The 18,271-nt window shown below is 41.4% G+C and overlaps 1 protein-coding gene across 1 annotated transcript in view; it reads left to right on the top strand.

Moving 5' to 3' along the window:
- The window catches only part of TMC5 (transmembrane channel like 5), a 177,895-nt gene extending 160,807 nt beyond the window's left edge, over window positions 1-17,088 (top strand). The window contains exons 14-19 of the mRNA XM_040356890.1: window positions 1,181-1,278; window positions 4,387-4,482; window positions 8,018-8,093; window positions 10,929-11,062; window positions 15,234-15,407; window positions 16,980-17,088. Of these exons, the coding sequence (XP_040212824.1) occupies window positions 1,181-1,278; window positions 4,387-4,482; window positions 8,018-8,093; window positions 10,929-11,062; window positions 15,234-15,407; window positions 16,980-17,073 (672 nt within the window). The 3' untranslated portion in view covers window positions 17,074-17,088. The remainder of the gene's footprint in view (window positions 1-1,180; window positions 1,279-4,386; window positions 4,483-8,017; window positions 8,094-10,928; window positions 11,063-15,233; window positions 15,408-16,979) is intronic.
- The last annotated feature ends 1,183 nt before the right edge of the window (window positions 17,089-18,271 follow it).

The raw sequence follows: 18,271 nt of genomic DNA, 5'->3' as shown, positions 1-18,271 counted from the left end.
GACATCGAGTCCGCGGGACCCACAATGCTGCTTCTTAAATATAATATTTTTGAACAAATTGATAATGCAATTTTGGAAATGGGGACAGGCCAAAAGTCAGGGCAGGTAGCAGACAAGAGTGGTCAGATACAAGGCCAAGGACCATAACCAGAGAGACAGGAACTGTGGAACTCAGGAACACTAGAATTTGTGCATATTGGAACTTAAGGACAGGAACTCAGAGACACGGGGCAACACAGGGGTCACCAGAATTACAGGCATACAGGGGTCACAGAAGAAAGTGCACAAGGTGACAGAGTCTCTGGAGGAACAAAAGTGCAGGAGACACTGGAGTGATAGGAATGCTGCGGTTGATTAAGGCACAGGGATCGCTGGAGGCACAGGTCACTGGCACTCAGAAAGACTGGAACACTCAGAAACTAGGAATAATCTGTAACTGGTGTGTGCAGCTAGGAATGAAACATGTTGTTTAGGCAAGGGATGTTGGTCTGAGGCCTCGTACACACGACCGAGGAACTCGTCGTAAATGAAACATCGTTTTCCTCGACGAGTTCCTTGTTAGGCTTGTCAAGAATCTTGACAAGCTTTCTTTGCATACACACTGTCAAGACAAAATCTCGTCGTTCTCAAACGCGGTGACGTAAAACACGTACGACGACACTATAAAGGGGAAGTTTGATTCCACTGGCGCCACCCTTCTGAGCATGTGCGGGTTTCTAAGCATACACACAAACGTGTTTCTCGTCGAAAACCAGCCCGACGAGGAACACAACGAGGAAATTGAGACTCCCAACGAGGAGTTCCACGACAGTTTTCTCGATGAAAAACATACACACAACCGTTTTCCTCTGTAAAAAAGCTCTGCCACCAAGTTTCTTGATGGATTCTGTCGAGGCCTGAGCCCAGCTTAAATAGAGAGGTAGTTTAAATTGGCTGAGAGGTGGACTAGCCATAAAGCTGGTTTTAATAATCAGCTGGTGAGATGCTATGACGTTTCCAGTTCTGTGTTACAACAAGGTAAGGACAGACCACAGATGTGCATGTTTGACATGTCAACTTTGCATATTCACAGAACTACAGGTAAAAGATCAGCTTTGCAGCTGATTTGTAACATTGCAATAAAACATTTAGTAGTGCTGACAGAAAAATCTTAAATTCTGTATGACATTTTATTTCACAGTGCTGGGAATCATATGTAGGACAAGATATTTATCGGTTGGTGGTGATCGATTTCCTATTTGCATTGTTTGAGTCTTTTTTTGGAGAATTTTTAAGAAGGTAAGTTATTTAATTATTTTAAAATATTAAGCTCAGGACCCACTGCCATATTCTAAAGCCTAGAATGTACAAAGTAAATAGCTTATATTTAACAGTAATGGAGGGCACTCCAGCTTTTTTCAAGCAGACATTTACTCGCATGCATTTCACTCCTGGAAAGCAGTGCTGTTTCCTTTCTTAGATTATATGATGCCACTGTCATGTTCTACAATGGAAAGCAGCATTTCTCCGCACCCATGAGTACTGGGTAATAGAGATGGGGTTGCCTGGGAATCCAGCGTTGCATGCCTCAGTACAAATCCCTGCAGCTTTGCAAGGCCACAGGTGTAAACAGCAGCAATCTCTGTACAACTAATGCCCTGTACACACAACCGGTTTTCCTGACATGCCAAAATCCAAAGTTTTTCCCTACGTGATTCCTCTCAAGCCTGCCTTGCATACACACATTCAGTAAAAAAAACGCTCAACCAAAGCGCGGTGACGTCCAACACATACGACAGCACTATAAAGGGGACGTTCCATTCAAATGGCGCCACACTTTGGGCTGCTTTTGCTGTTCCTCGTGTTAGTAAAAGTTTAGTGAGAGACGATTTGCGCTTTTCAGTCTTCGTGCTTTTCAGTCTGTTACAGCGTGACGAATGTCCTATCTCCATTACGAACGCTAGTTTTACCAGAACGAGCGCTCCCATCTCATACTTGATTCTGAGCATGTGCGTTTTTTTCCCCTTGGAAACGCATACACATCGAGCGGTTTTGGCTACGCAAAAAAGACTGACGGGAAACACGACAGGAAAAAATAGAACACGCTCAAATTTTTTTGCGTGCAGTTTTCTAGTTGGGAAAACTACTATGGAGCATACACATGACCAGTTTACCCGACCAATCTAAAAAATGGCAGTTTTCTCGTCAGGGAAAACCGGCCCTGTGTACAAGGCATTAGACTAATGCCTAAACCTAAACTGTCAAGGATTTACTATTGAGTCCCACTACAGAACTTATTTTTAAATGTTACAGCATCACTGGAGCTGTTGCTTGTAGCAACCAATCAGATTCTGATATTCAGAAGTAACAATTGGGTTGCTGTTGCTTGTAGCCAGAAGCTCCATGATTGCACCAATCTTCTTAAGAGCTAATAAACACAAGCATCACATCCAAAAGCAAATAAAATACAGTACGTTTGCAGCCAGGTGCTCTTGAAAAAAATGACTTGTAATTTGTAATGTGTTTTTAGATGTACTTTGCATTTATGCTTTATTTCCTTTGACATTTATGGAATGATGTCAGTGACCAGGCAGTGGGAAAAGCAAAGAGAATTCAAGGATGCATCTCTAGAGGGATCACCAGCAGGAGGAAGGAGGTTCTAGTTCCCCTATATGGATCTTTAGTGAGACTTTATTTAGAATGCTGTGTCCAGTTCTGGAGACCTCACTTATATATATTGATAAAATAGAACGAGTCCAGAGACAGGTAACAAAAATGGTGAAAGCTTTGGGGGATAAAACATATCAAGAGCGACTTCAGGAACTTAATAAATACAGTCTGGAGAAAAGAAGCGAGAGGCAAGACATGATTGAAACCCAGTGGCGGTGCACACAGGCGCCGCCCCCTTTTTCCAGCCATCCCCTCTATGACCAATGGACAGATTCATGCATTGCATGAATCTATCCATGGCTGCCGCTGCCACCCCCTATTCAGACACCTGGACCCTTTTCGGGTGCCTGAATTACAGTGGTGGGGGGTGTTTTTGAAGCACCCTATTAGAGCCATAGGCTCTAATAGGTGTCAAAAAGGGTGACCTGCAAGCGCCATGCTTGGCGCTCGCAGTTTACCCGGGTGTGTTAAAAAGAGCGAATGAATATTCACTTTCTTAACACTGAACCGACTCTCTGCCAATCAGGTGCTCGGGTCTGTTACCCGTCACCCTATTGGCTGAAATGTCAGGCACTGTGATTGGACGCCTGACTGGAGGAGAGGACGGGAAAAGAGGATGGAAAGAGACACATGGAGGACACCGCTCCAAGGACACCGCTCACCGCCATCACACGCTGCCCCACTGAGGCAGGGTAAGTGCAGGGCAGATGGCGAGTAAACGGCGAGGGGGGGGGGGGCCCCGTGGTGGCATTCGATGAGCAGAGTGGCAGCATTCAATGGTCACAGTGGCAGCATTCAATTGGCAGAGTGGCAGCATTTGATGGGCACAGTGGCAGCATTTGATGGGCACAGTGGCAGCATTCGATGGGCACAGTGGCAGCATTCGATGGGCACAGTGGCAGCATTCGATGGGCGCAGTGGCAGCGTTTAAGGACACAGTGGCAGCTTTTGATGGGCACAGTGGCAGCATTTGATGGCAAAGTGGCAGAATTTGATGGGCACAGTGACAGTGTTTGATGGGCACACTGGCTGTCATTGATGGGCACACTGACTGCGTTTGATGGCACAGTGGCTGCAATTGATGTTTTTTTTTTCAGTTTGTTTGCGCCCCCTCAAAATATTTTAAGCACCAGCCACCACTGTTGAAACCTTTAAATACTTCAAGGGGTGAATAAGATTCAGGAGGACAGTATTTTCAATATGAAAGCAAAATCAAGAACACGGGGACATGACCTCAAACTAACTGAAGGAAAACTAATCTTAGAAAGTATTATTTTCCTGAAAGGGTAATTGATGCTTGGAACAAACTTCCAGCAGAGGTAGTAAGACTTTCAATAGTAAATGACTTCAAACATGCTTGGGACAAATATCTAGACTTAACAAAAAAAAAGAAATAGGCAGACTCGATGGACTCTGTCGTCACTTTTCTATGTCTCTATGATGAAAGCAGTTGAAACGCAGTAGTAGTAGTAGCATGCTGCATTTACAAAAAAAATTAATACAGTGCCTAAGAAAACAGGCCTCGCTGTACTATTACATTTTAAAACTGCATCCCATATTCTTCAAAAATGTCAAAAGCAAAATGCAAACGCAACCATCTATTCATGATAAATGGGTCACTGTGTGCATATATGTAACATATATGTGTTAGGTGGAACCAATGGTTCCCCAGAGAACTGAAAAAGGCAGAAATAAAACTGAGATTATTTAAATAATATATATATTTTTTTTTTGTAGGATTATTGGGACGTATTGCTGTAAAAAATTAGGAAAGCCGGAGTTTGATATAGCAAGAAACGTGCTGGATTTAATCTATGCACAGACATTGGCATGGTATGTATGTGTGTGGCACGTCTTAGTACTATTTACAGAATTCTGAATATTTAAAGGAAGATTTAGATGGGTTGATGCCTCAACATGAAGGATGAGTGGAGAAACATCTGGTAGTTAGCAGTCATGGGACCTGCTGGGGTACATCATATACTACTTAACCACTTTACCACCGGGCCAATTCTGGCACTTCTCTCCTTCATGTAAAAATCACAATTTTTTTTAGCAGACACCCTAGGGAATAAAATGGCGGTCATTGCAACTTTTTTTCTCGCACGGTATTTGCGCAATAATTTTTCAAACGCCTTTTTTTGGGAAAAAAAAAAACGGTTTCATGAATTAAAAAATAACAAAACAGTAAAGTTAGCCCAATTTTTTTGTATAATGTGAAAGATGAAGTTACGCCGAGTAAATAGATACCTAACATGTCACGCTTTAAAATTACGCACACTCATGGAATGGCGTCAAACTTCGGTACTTAAAAATCTCCATAGGTGACGCTTTAACATTTTTTACAGGCTACTGTTTTCTAGTGCTAGAATTGTTGCACACGCTCTAACGCACGCAACAATACCTCACATGTGGGGTTTGAACAGCGTTTACATATGTGGGCGGGACCTGCATGCGTGTTTGCTTCTGCGCGCAAGATAACGGGGACAGGGGCGTTTTGAAAAAAAAAAAAATTTATTTTAATAATTTATTTTTATTTTTACACTTTAAAAAAAAAAATTTGATCACTTTTATTCCTATTACAAGGAATGTAAACATCCCTTGTAATAGGAATCAGTGTGACAGGTCCTCTTTATTGAGAGATGTGGGGTCAATAAGACCCCACATCTCTCCTCCAGGCTTACAAGCATGAAATCAGTGAAAAAAAAATCACGATCACATGCCGACAGCCGCGATTGCGACTTTGTTTACTTCCGGGTACCAGGCGTGACGTCATAACGTCGTGCCCGGGCCTCTGACGGTCATAGAGATGACTGGTAACCATCTGGTCACCAGTCATCTCTATGCTTTCCAGTAGCGCCGACCGATTCGCTCTCCGGGCCCCCGATGGCACGGGAGAGCCCAGAGAAGCACCGGATGGCGCCGCTTTTAACATTCTTATCGTGTACAGAATCGGTGGCTGAAGACGGCAATATCTGAATGATGCCTGTAGCTGCAGGCATCATTCAGATATCACCGCACAAAGCCGAGGACGTCCCAGGGACGTCCTCGGTCGTCATATAGTCTGTACCAGGCCCCCCCCCCCGTATTCAACCCATCACCTTATGTATACACCTACGTGTCTCTTGTTATCAGACAACAAAACACAAAAAAAAGGGGGAAGGGGGAAATTTCCCTTTTTATAGTGTATCCTATTACCTATCTCAGTGCCCGTATGTGTGTGTCCTTATTTTTAAGGAAGTGCGGTGGGGGACTTTCTGTCCTCCCCCTATCACTTCATATTATGTGAGAAAAAAAAAAAAAGAAGGGGGCTCCTCTCTCTCCCTCATCCCTCCTCCCCCCCCCCCCCCAAGTACCAACTCAGAGGTTTTCTTCGCTCCCCATGATTTTCAAATAAGTCGGGGATTGCTTAAAGTTCGTCCATTTACCCAAGGTTTCTTGAAATCTTATTTCTGCATCTTCTTGAAAGCTTATTAATTCCTCCATTACCCTTATTTTATCTACCTCACTAAACCATTCCCTTATCCTTGGGGGTTCCTTTATTTTCCAATTTCTCGGGATTAATGCTTTCGCTGCATTTAATAGAAACGGGGTAAGGGCGGCTCTATATTTTTTCCTCTGATCGTCCATTGCGTGGAATAAACATTTCCAGGGGTCTAGTCCTATCTCCTTCCCTTCTATCTGTCTCATTAGACCTAATACCTCCATCCAATATGTTTGGATCAGTCTACATTGCCACCAAATATGGGCATGATTTCCTTCCTCCCCACATTCCCTCCAACACAGGGGTGATATATCGTGATTTATTTTATACATTTTATTGGGAACATAATACCACTTGGTCAAGAATTTATAGTTCATTTCTTTCATTTTTGTATCCCTTGAGGTAGAGTGTACATAATCCATAACCCTCTTCTTCAGCCTCTCTGGAACTGTTTGATTTAGTTCTATCTCCCATTTTTCCAAGGGGTGTTTTAACCCCTCCTCATTGGAGGTTATCAACAGCCTATAAATTTTGGAAATCATCCCTTTTTTGCTCATTCCTCCCTGGTCTATCAGTCTTTCCCAGGGATTTAATCTTTCCATGCTTCGAAGGGGTTCTAAAGAGACCCATTTCTTATATGATGTATTATGGACCCAATCTATGACTCTTTTTATTGCAGCTGCTTCATAATATTTCTGAGGATCTGGAAGTAGCACCCCCCCCCCCTCGTTATCCCTTGTTCTACTCATTACTTTATAGGAGATACGGCTTCCTTTGCCCTTCCAAACACATTTTTGTATTAGGCTTCTCATAGTTCTAAAATATGCCCCAGGGATACAGATTGGCAGGCTCTGGAAGATGTATAAAACTTTCAGGAGTGTCATCATTTTAATTATGTTTATCCTTCCTAGCCATGGTACCCCTTCAAATCTTGTTTAATTTTATTCAAGAGAGGAATATAGTTGTCTTGATATAATTCTGTTGTTATTACCGATAAATGGATTCCTAAATATTTCAATCCCTTTTCTCTCCACATAAATGGAAAGAGGGCTCTTAATTCTCTTTTCTCTTTTGGAGGTGTATCTATGTTCAATATCTCTGTTTTTTCCATATTTATTTTAAAATTAGAAACCTTTCCGTATTCATCCATTTCTTCCATAATCTTTGGTAATGATTGCCTAGGGTTCGCTATAAATAACATAATGACGTCTGCATATGCAGCTATCTTATGTTCTTGTCCTGCTACCTTAATACCATTTATTTCTCGGTTCTCTCTTATGGAAGCTAAGAGGGGTTCCAAAGATAGCACAAACAATAAAATCCATACTAGACACGACGGGCCTGGTATGGATTTTGGCGCCCCATGGCGTTTTTTTTTTTTTTTTTTCATTTTGGTGTGGAGTTCACTTATTAAATCTATACCCTTCTCTGCGCTGTTTTGTTCACAATTTTTTATTGCCGGCAATTGTTTGTTTACCATTCAGCTGTCAGAGGGAAACCCCATTGACAGCTCATGACTCATCTGTTGTTAAGGACGCGGCAGCCAGCTTGTCGGTCCGCTCCTTAACAACCAGCTGGTTGTTAAGGATGCCAGCAGCCCCACTCCTTAAGGCTAATGCTACTAAACATATCTTACACACTATGTTAAACAAAATATTAGCATTTTTTTTCCAGCGTTTTTTTTTTTTATGAAGCCGTAGGTGTTATATATTCTTTACAATGCTTTTAGTTTAACCTGCATGCCCTACTATATGGTAACTATGATAGCTTATAAACTGCATTGATCCAGCACTTGTAGACCACTGTAGACCAATAAAGTTTTTGAAAATGATGCGGTAGGTTACGACTTCTAGTAAATGTTTGTTTTTTTCTATCCCATTGCAGGATTGGTATTTTCTTCTCCCCTTTGCTACCACTAATACAGATTATCAAACTTTTCATTATATTTTATGTAAAAAAGGTAAGTGTTCTCTCAAGAATGAGTAATATACTCCTGTTAGATAAAAAAAAAAGATACAAATTAATTCAGTTCTGTTTTAATTAATAAATCATTAAGCCCCCCATTCACCCCCGAACCCCATAGTTGGCAATGGAAAAGTTCAAATTGTAGCGACTCATGTCTCAGCGACTTTGAAAAATGATCCTTCACTACTTTTTGCCGATTTCATTGCGACTTGCATAGACTACTGTTGTATGAAGTCGCAATGAAATCGGCAGTGCAAATTGCACTAATGTGCGGCTTTGAAATCACCCTGAAGTAGCACGATTTCAAAGTCACACCTGTGCGAACAGGGGCTAAAGAGATTTTTTAAATGCAAGCAGTGTATACACCCTAATTTAATATGGTATCTGATCTTGCAATTCATTGTAGAGCAGAGTCCACACTGGGAGATGGAGAAGCAACACAAGGAGCCAGTCAGTTGTGCTATAATGCTCATGTACTAACAAGAAATATGCTGATAGGAGGATAGAGCAGATTGATAGACAGATGAGTTTATCAGTCTGCTGCTTCTCTTTTCACTGTGCAGTCACAATCTGGGAGAGGGACAATACCTTAAGTGTTGCCTTAGGCCCCATACACACAACCGAGTTTCTCGGCAGAATTCAGCCAGAAACTCGTTCGGAGCCGTATTCTGCCGAGAAACCCGGTCGTGTGTACACTTTTGGCCGAGGAAGCCGACGAGGAACTTGTCGAGCCAAATGGAGAACATGTTCTCTATTTCCTCATTAGTCAATGGGGAAACTTGGCTCGCCGAGATCCTCGGCAGCTTCACAAGGAACTCGACGAGCAAAACGATGTGTTTTGCCCGTCGAGTTCCTCGGACGTGTGTACGGGGCCTAACTGTAGCATAGAGATGTACCAAGTATCCTGCTCCCAGATTGGCAGATCCCTACCTATATCTCAAACAATATTAACAGTACTTGATCTTCCAATGCGGGAATTGCAGAGCAACAGATTTGCCTTAGAAAAGGACCCAAGGAACAATTTTAAAAAAAGCAGGAAACAATAAGATAAATGTCAGGTTTCAGCAGTTTTTAGTTGTATGATCTCCCATAGCTATTGCAGTTGTGGGTCAGAAGTTAGGTTTTTGTTAACAATCAGGATTAGACTTTAGCGGTGTTGGCAAAGGGATGGCAATTTGAGGTCTCTATAATTGAAATAAAAATGGTTTTCTTCTGCATCAGCAGATAATTGCTAAGCAGATGTAATCCTGCTGTAAAATGTTGGTATAGCAGCCTCTAAGTCAAGTAGTTGTTACTTTAGAGTAGTGTTAGGGCCTGGGGTTAGGGTTTTAGTTAACCATTACAATTAGGCATTAGGGGGAGTTTAAGCATTAGGGGCTCAATTTAGGGATTAAATTATGTGTTAAGTTTAGTGCTATGGTCAGTTAAGTGTCAAAAACTACAATTGCCTGGCTCCTGGTCCTGAAAGTGAATGTACAATTTAAAATAAACGAAATATCAAGAAAGAGGAGATCCCATTATAATGACTGCAGCAGGTGAACTGGCATAGAAAGCTCAAGTGCAATGATCCTGCCACAGGAGCCTCTGAAAGATGCAGGATATAGTATACTGATTGATTACATTCACTACGAAACTCACATAAAATACATTTTAATATAAATCAGTATTAACTATTAGACATGTGCATTTGTCCGAATGCATTTTCATCCAAATTTCAGGCATTTTCTTTTTCGTTGCTACAGCAGTTTGATAAAGATAGGAGATTCGACATGACGCTGACAATAGCAATCTGTGTCTATCGAACCTGTGGTCGAATGTGCCTAACCTTAACTCTTAGTCCAAGATTATTCTACATAGAGAGAAAAGATTCGACATTATAGAGACAGTGTTGGGGTGGACCATTCGACATGAACGATGAAGATTCGACGAAGCAAAGAAAAACATACAAACATCAAATCTGTCATTGAAGGCTTATGGTGTCTGTCGAAAGTTCTAAGAAGATTCGACAAGCAGCTAAACTGTACTACGCCGAAATCATACATTTTCAGTCAAATGCTCTGCCCATAGGCTATATAAGAATTCAAATGTTAGTTGACTAGTAATAATAATTCATAAATATAATTATTACTAGGGTCATACAGCATTAGAATTCTTCTATAGCTTGTAGGTGGAACATTCGACCGGAAATGTATGATTGCGGCGTCGTACAGTTTAGCTGCTCTGTCGAATCTTCTTAGAACATTCGACAGACACCATAAGCCTTCAGTTGACAGATTCGACCTTAATTCATTCGGATTTTCAGACAAATGCATTTTATAACGAAACAAAATAAGTAAAAACAAATTTCGCGAGTTACTAAATATATTTATTTTTCGGACGAAGACTAAAATCCGAAACAAAATATTTCAGTGTGCACATGTCTATTAACTATATGTATGGTAATTGCTAATACCTATAAAGTTAAAAAAGAGCCTTGGATGTAGATGCCACCTGAACAAAATGAAAGCTGGTGTCAATCATCTCTGCCTACACCATATTAATGCACAAAAAAATACACATTTGAAGTTCAATAAAAATCAGGGCTGGCCAGACACAGACTCACACTGTAGAGAGCATTTGTCAGCACAGTAATGAAAGCCTCTCCCAAAGATCTTTTCCTTCAGATTCCAAAGAACGGGGAAAGATCATGTGACCACACAACATTTAAAAAAAAGGATTAAAAAAACAACAAAAAACAAGATACAGTCCCATGATATACATGATTTACGGTAAAGAATGGCATTTAACACTTCTCTGTTTAGTATCAATTTAATATTTTCTCTGTATTTAGGTGAGCCTTATGATGAACTGTACTCCTCCTCGAAGGGCCTGGAGAGCCTCCCAGATGACCACTGCCTTCATATTTCTCCTTTTTTTCCCATCTTTTACTGGAGTCCTCTGTGTCATTGGTGTCACCATGTGGAGGTAAACCTGCAGATTAAAAATCAAATGACCTGTGTAGAAAAGTATCTTGAAAATTAAAGTAGAAGTCCAGACTACAACTAACTAACTCTAAATCTACTAGCAGCCACATTCTGTCTAACCTTGTAAAGCAAAAATTGCTATACATATTTTTTCTGCTGCCGATCCTACGCTGAGCTGTCATCATCGGCTTCTCTGTGTAGCTGTGTGCAGGAGAGGCAGTCGACAATGGAAGCCCCATAGTAACTCTATGGGTGACGTCACTTCCCAGGCATTTCCTAGTCTATGTCGGCTGTCTCTTTCACACAGCATCCGCCGCTGGAGAATGCATGGATCGGCTGCAGAAAAGGTATGTATAGCAATTTTTACTTCACAGGGTTAGATAGATTAGTCTTAGAATGTGGCTGTCATTAGATTTAAAGTTAGTTAGATTTAGGCTAAACTTACTATTACTGCTTTAAATGATCATTATAAATGGTGTTACAGTTATTTAGAAAATTACTTCAAGTGGTAGTAAAGTCTTTACTACCACTTTTACCTACAGGTAAGCCTGTAATAAGACTTACCTGTAGGTATAAAGAATATCTCCTAAACCTGTACGATTTAGGAGATATTCCCCTCGCAATGCGCCGCTGATTGCAGCGACGCATGCGCAGCAGGGATCCTCGGCTAAAGGGCCGGAAGCCGCCGGACCTTGCCGGAATGAAGTCTCCGGCGCGCATGCGCAGGAGTGACGACATCGCCGCTCCAGCCAATCACAGCGCTGGAGCGGCGATACCCGGAAGACACGCCGAGGCAAGATGACATCCTGCTCGGCGTGGACCAGGTAACTTCCCTACACCTTGTTCTAAGGTAAGTATTTCATAATGAGCTAGTATGCGGTGCATACTAGCTCATTATGGCTTTTGCCTTTCAGGTGTAAAAAGAAATAAAAAATGATTGCGGGTATACAACCGCTTTAAATCGATTTTTAAACTTCATATTGTAAGAAAAGTGCAGGGAATTCCATTTGCAAAAATAAAAACACATTCGTCACCTACGTTTCTCCATATACTGTATTTATAAAGGCTCTTAAATTAACCATATTTCATAATAAAGTAAGAAGTATCCAAATTTTGCATTATGTCTTAAAGAACTTTAGGAACGTTATGAATGACCTTTCTTCAAAATCACAGCTGCACCTAGACTTGTTGCACTAGGCAGAGTGTTTACATTTCACAATAAACTTAAGGTGGTTGTAAAGTCAGAAGGTGTGCAGCAGCCCCCCTCCGCCCCCTAATACTTACTTGAGCCCTTCTCCATCCAGCGACATTGCAGCAGTATCTCGGCTGCCCGAAACTCACCCTCCTGATTGACTGAGACGGCAGCACACCGCCATTGGCTCCAACTGCTGTCACTCAAATTCAGTGAGCCAATCAGGAGACGGGATGTGGCCAGTCACAGCGCTGTGTCTAAATTGATACACAGAGCTGCGACTTGGCTCAGGTGCCCCATAGCACGCTGCTTGCTGTGGGGGCACTTAACAGGAGGGAGGGGCCAGGAGCAAGGGACCTGAGAAGAGGAGGATCCAGGCCACTCTGTGCGAAACCACTGCACAGAGCAGGTAAGTATAACATGTTTATTATTTTTAACCCCAAAAAAAGAGACTTTACAATAACTTTTTAGAACTTTGTAGACAATATTGTTACTTAAAATAAAGTGTATGTAAACTGAGGATTTGTTTTTCACTTTGTTTGGCAATGTGCTTCATCAGTTTTCTTAAGCAAATCATGAATCTGTTGCAAAGATTCTTACCTGGAGACCCTGCAAGTGTATAGAAATTCCTGTTCCAGCCTGACAACACTAAGCCACTGGATTTCAACTATTAGCCGTTGGGCTGCTAATTAAGATCACTAATTAAAGCTGGCCATAAATGATTTGAATTTTCAGGAACTGCCCGAGATTCGAACCGTGTATGGACAGGCTGATTGTACCCAAGCCAATCCATTGATCAACTTGGGTACAACCAGCATGTTAGATTTTTGCATGCATTTATTCTATAGCCGCTCGCAATAATTACTGTGATCTCTGGGACTTATGAGCACAAGTGCAGAGTGCTGACCCTACTGGAGGACAACTAAGGAGATGACCTGTGGCAACTGAGATGTCCACATAAATTTGGTGCTTAAACGCGTTATCGCTGCTTATCATCTGGCAGCACATCCTTGTGGTGAGTGTGCATTCTGTGCATTTGGCAAAAGGAAGTTTACACTGGCTTCGGTGCAATACTTGATCACAATGGTAGAGGTGAATCATTCTTTTGCACATTTGGGCTGTCACGTGTATAGTGGGACTTTTCTTGAAATATGGTACATAATTTATATGTACCAAATCGCTGCAATTAGTGTTTATTGATATTCCTACTGACCACCAGTGTAGGTGGAACTTCCTATTGATCACTGATGAATTGATCATAGTAAATGTTCCCCGACACTTAAAAATCCCTCTGAGATAAAAGTCTGGTTAGGGTATGCTTCCTAATTGCATCGTTTTTGGAATCTTTCAAATTCCAAAAAATTGTTTCACTGGCAAATAAAACTCCTCCTTCCGTTGATTTGTTGTAGCCTATAATCCAGGATTCCCTTATTGATATTACAGCAATGTTCCCTAAACCTACTTTTAAGGGGTCTTATAGTACAGGCTATGTATAAAAGGCCACAAGGAGATGTCAGACCATAAACTACACATTCACCTTAACAAATGATTAATTTTTCAGAACGTTATTAACATATTCCTTCTAAAGATAAAACGTTGCTACTGAACAAAGTCCTCGGTTTTGCGTCAGATTTCAAAATTACTTCCTTTACATTATTTAAAGTCCATATCCAGCTAAACCTAACCCCCCCCCCCCCCCCCAACCCATTCAGTAAGTGTTTTTATCTTTTTAGTAAATACCTTCTGCAGCATGTTATACTCACCTAAGTCCAGGTCTAAGTCTAAGTCCAGGTCTCTTACTGGTGTAGTTTTCAGGTCCTTGGGACTGGTAATCCAGTGTCACAGATGTGCCTACACCGGCTCGTCCATGAAGGACCCCTTGCACGGACACCTGAAGGACTCCACCTCCTGTACAACTAAAAAGGAGGAAACTCGGATAGGAAGTTGGTGAATATAGGAATAGGGGAGGGGAACCGGGAAGGTATAAATCCGAGTTCTCTCTCCTTTCTTTTTTCTTTTTTTTATCTATCCGGCCTGCTCACCTGACGGTTTCCTTCAGACTGTATGTTTGATAGCAATATGTTAATGCATATAAGATATATGTTATGTGAATTCTCTATAACCTTGATTATTTAAAATAAAGAAAAGATTTAAATATGAAAAAAAAAAAAGGAGGAAACTTGGAATTGGAATGTCACGTCATTGAGTAAAATGGCATTTAGATTATTATTATTATTTTTATGATTTTTGATACCAGCGATTAGTTGGAAGGGGAAGGATTCCCAAAGACTAGACTTACTCAAAAGCCTGCCTCCTGTTATAAAATAGTCCAATAAGACCACTTAGAAGCAGGTTTAGGGAACATTGATGTAGAACTTGACAAAGGGGAAGAGTCCCAAAATGCCTGGCCTATAGCAACAAGTTGACATCAGGAAGTGAATGCTACCTGTTTCCTGAAAAGCACAGAGAATGCTGAATGGTACCTACATGGCATGGGGCCAGTGCTGCTGTGTTTAGAAAACAGTGTTTCATACCATTTGATATTTAGCCTTGCCACTGGCTACGGATGTTGGGCATACAGCTTTGGCTCAATTCCAAGCAACTTTCCCACATCTCCTTATGAATATTTTTTTTTTACCATTGTAAATGTTTTAATGCAGTAGGTCTGTGTGCTCTTCCTCTTTTTTCTTTCTATCAGATAGGCAGCCAGGCAGCCAACTGAAGCTCGCTTGCCAGGCTGACAACATTACTGCTAAGAAGTGGTTTAGTGTAGCCAGCCTGCAACAGGAAGGATCTGCAGATAAAAAAAAAAATTGCTTAAAAAAACTGTATATAGTGAAACATTATGCCAAACCTACAAAAAAATGTATTCAGGTCATACTTTCATCAGTTAAATTAGTCAACAGTAGAGGGCACTCAATTTTTGTAATGTTAAACATGGCCATTTGTTTCTTTTTCAAGACAAATCTTTTTATTTTAGACGGATTCCTTCAGAGAAATGTGGCCCCTTCCGGGGGCTGTCAACTCCTTATGAATCTATTGATATCTGGATAGATCAGATAAACTATTTTGATAATGCCAAATGGGTAGTGTGGATTTATCACAACCTAATTCAAAGTGTTCTCTTCTTCTACATCCTCACCCTGTTTGCTCTGTAAGTATACATTTCCAGTTGAGTTCCATTACTGCTTTTTTTTTATAGCTCACACCTAAACTGTATAAAAAATAAATAAATTGTTTTAATATAACCCAGTTTATCAGTCCTCAGATTAGGTGACTGCATTTGTTTTCTTCTTTTTTCATTTTCTCCCATTATTCCTGTGAATAACATACTGCCTGTCACTGGGTAGCTATGTTCACCCCGCCACTTTATCTATGGAGGGAGCCTGAACCCTGTATAAGAAAAACCCAAGAAACGATTTACAATAATCTAGTTTACCAGTCCTCAGATGAGGTAGCTGCATTTATATTCCTTTTTCTTTTTTTTCTCTTTTCTTTTCACCTGTGAATGACATATTGCCTGTCACTGGGCAGCTACAGTATTATTATTACTATACAGGATTTATAAAGCACCAACAGCATGCGCAGCGCTTTACAATATGAAGGCAGCCAGTACAGTTACAATACAACTCAATACAGGCACTTTATCTAAGGAGGGAGGTCTGTTGGCCACCCAGGCCAGACTTCAAACATGTCTGATTTTGTTCTTCTTAATTATATAGGGGTAATAGGATATGTAGTTTACACGAAAAAGATGCATTTATGTTTCAGAGGAAGTAACAAGCATTTCTGTTAAGATCAGCAAGTATTTTCTGTACTTGCTAAAAATGTTCTTAGCCTGAAAAAAAAGGAAAGCAATGCAGTCAATGGGGTAGATTCAGAAAGCAATTGCGTCTGCGTAACCATAGTTACGCAGCGCAATTGCTTAGTTGCGCCGCCGTATCGACTGCTCCTGATTCAGAGAGCTCGATACGCCGACTGCAGCCTAAGATATGACTGGCATAAGGCTCTTATGCCGTCGTATCGTAGGCTGCATTCTTACGCTGGCCGCTAGGTGGCGTTCCCGTAATGGTCAGTGTAGAGTATGCAAATTGCATACTAACGCCGATTCACAACCGTACGCGCGCCCTACGTACGCAGTTTACGTCGTTTACGTTCGTCGGGTTCCGCGTAAGGCTGCTCCTGCTATTAGCAGGGGCAGCCAATGCTAAGTATACCTGTCGTTCCCGCGTCGCGATGTTTGAAAATTACGTAGTTTGCGTAAGTGAATCGTGAATGGCGCTGGACGCCATTTACGTTCACGTTGAAGCAAATGACGTCCTTGCGACGTCATTTGCCGCAATGCACGTCAGGAAAGTTTCCCGACGGAGCATGCGCACTACGTTTGGCGCGGGAACGCGCCTAATTTAAATGATCCACGCCCCCTACGGGATCATTTAAATTACGCGCCCTTGTGCCGGGCATTTTCAAGGAGCGCCCGTGCAAATTACGTAGCTACTGCTTCATGAATGAAGCGTAGCGCACGTAATTTACGGAGGTGCAGCGTTAAAACGGTACGCTGCGCCTCTGTAAGAGTGCGCAAAAGGTACCTGAATCTACCCCAATATATTTAAGGACTGGCAGCTAGGTCATACAGTAATAGAGTTATTTGGTTGGGCTTTAAAATAAAATTGAAGAAAACTTATATTGTCACTCAAGTTATACTATTATTTTTTTCATCTTACAGAATTATTTCCTATCTTAACTGGCACATTGTACAAGGCAGGAAGGTCCTGGTGAAACGTCTCTTCGAACAGATAGCCAATGTAAGTAGGTCTTAATAGTTGTATTTATTTTTATTAATTAAAGCCCAGCTCCAGGATATTACAACCTCCCACTTACCTCTTACTAAAAACTGACATGAAGGAAAAAAAACACTTCAAATGTCCATTTTATTTAAAGCAGAATAAACCCTTTTATCCTTTACAGCCAATATGGCTGCCATCTTAGCATCTGTTTGATCTGCAGTTGCAATGGTCCTGCACATGTGACGTCAGCCATTTGATGGCTTGACAATTTGGATAAGAACAGAAGCACCTGTGACAGTTCTCATTCACAAAATGTCCTCAATATAACTGTTTTAGGAAACTGTCACAGCGATGGGTTTAGTTCCGCTTTAAAGTAAATGTAATAAAAAAAAGAGAAGAAACAGGTTTATACTTACCTGCTCTGTGCAATGGAATTGCGCAGAGTGGCCCGAACCTCCTTGTCTCAGGTCCCTGTCAGCCCTTCTGGTTCCTCTTCTCTGGCAAGTGCCCCCATAGGAAGCCGGTTCCTATGGAGGGGGGGGGCACTCAAGCAGACTCACAACTGAGCCTCCCTGTCTGCATCTATTGACACAGACAGTGGGGCTTATCGCCACCCCCTGCTCTTCATTACTGACTTTTATTGACAGCAGCAGAAGCCAATGGCTCCCGCTGCAAGGGGCTTTTGATCATTGACATCTAGAATAAATGCAAAGGATAGGTTCTTTGGCTCCTGTTTTTGAGGTAATTTCCTGTCTCCAGAAAGTCTGACCTAACAGAACAATTGTTGATCTCAGTAAAGCTCTCTGGAGACAGCAGAAGAAAGGTAAAGGCTCTTCAGATTAAAAAAGTTCTGAAAAGCTGGACTGAACTACAGTGTAGAGATCACTTCATATCTTATGTCATATATCATTTCATTAATATGCATGTGCATATCCTAAATGGACAGGTTTGTTGGATGTTGTCAATACTAGCCCTGCATTTTCAGCCTAAAACTGGAGGAAAAGGAAACCAAATAATGTTCATATACACGCACAGACCACTTTTTTAGGTACACCTTGCTAGTACTGGGTTGGACCCCCTTTTGCCTTTAGAGCTGCCTTAAAGTATAGGCAAAAGAAAACATTTATTTTCTTTATCGTACATCACGGGACACAGAGCGGCATTCATTACTATATGGGTTATATGGAGTACCTTCAGGTGTAGACACTGGCAATCTCAAACAGGAAATGCC

Source organism: Rana temporaria, chromosome 6 (assembly GCF_905171775.1).
Source record: "Rana temporaria chromosome 6, aRanTem1.1, whole genome shotgun sequence".
NCBI classification, from domain to species: Eukaryota; Metazoa; Chordata; class Amphibia; order Anura; family Ranidae; genus Rana; species Rana temporaria.
The sequence above is the reverse complement of the archived record's forward strand: the minus strand, read 5'-3'. Positions and strand labels throughout refer to the sequence as shown.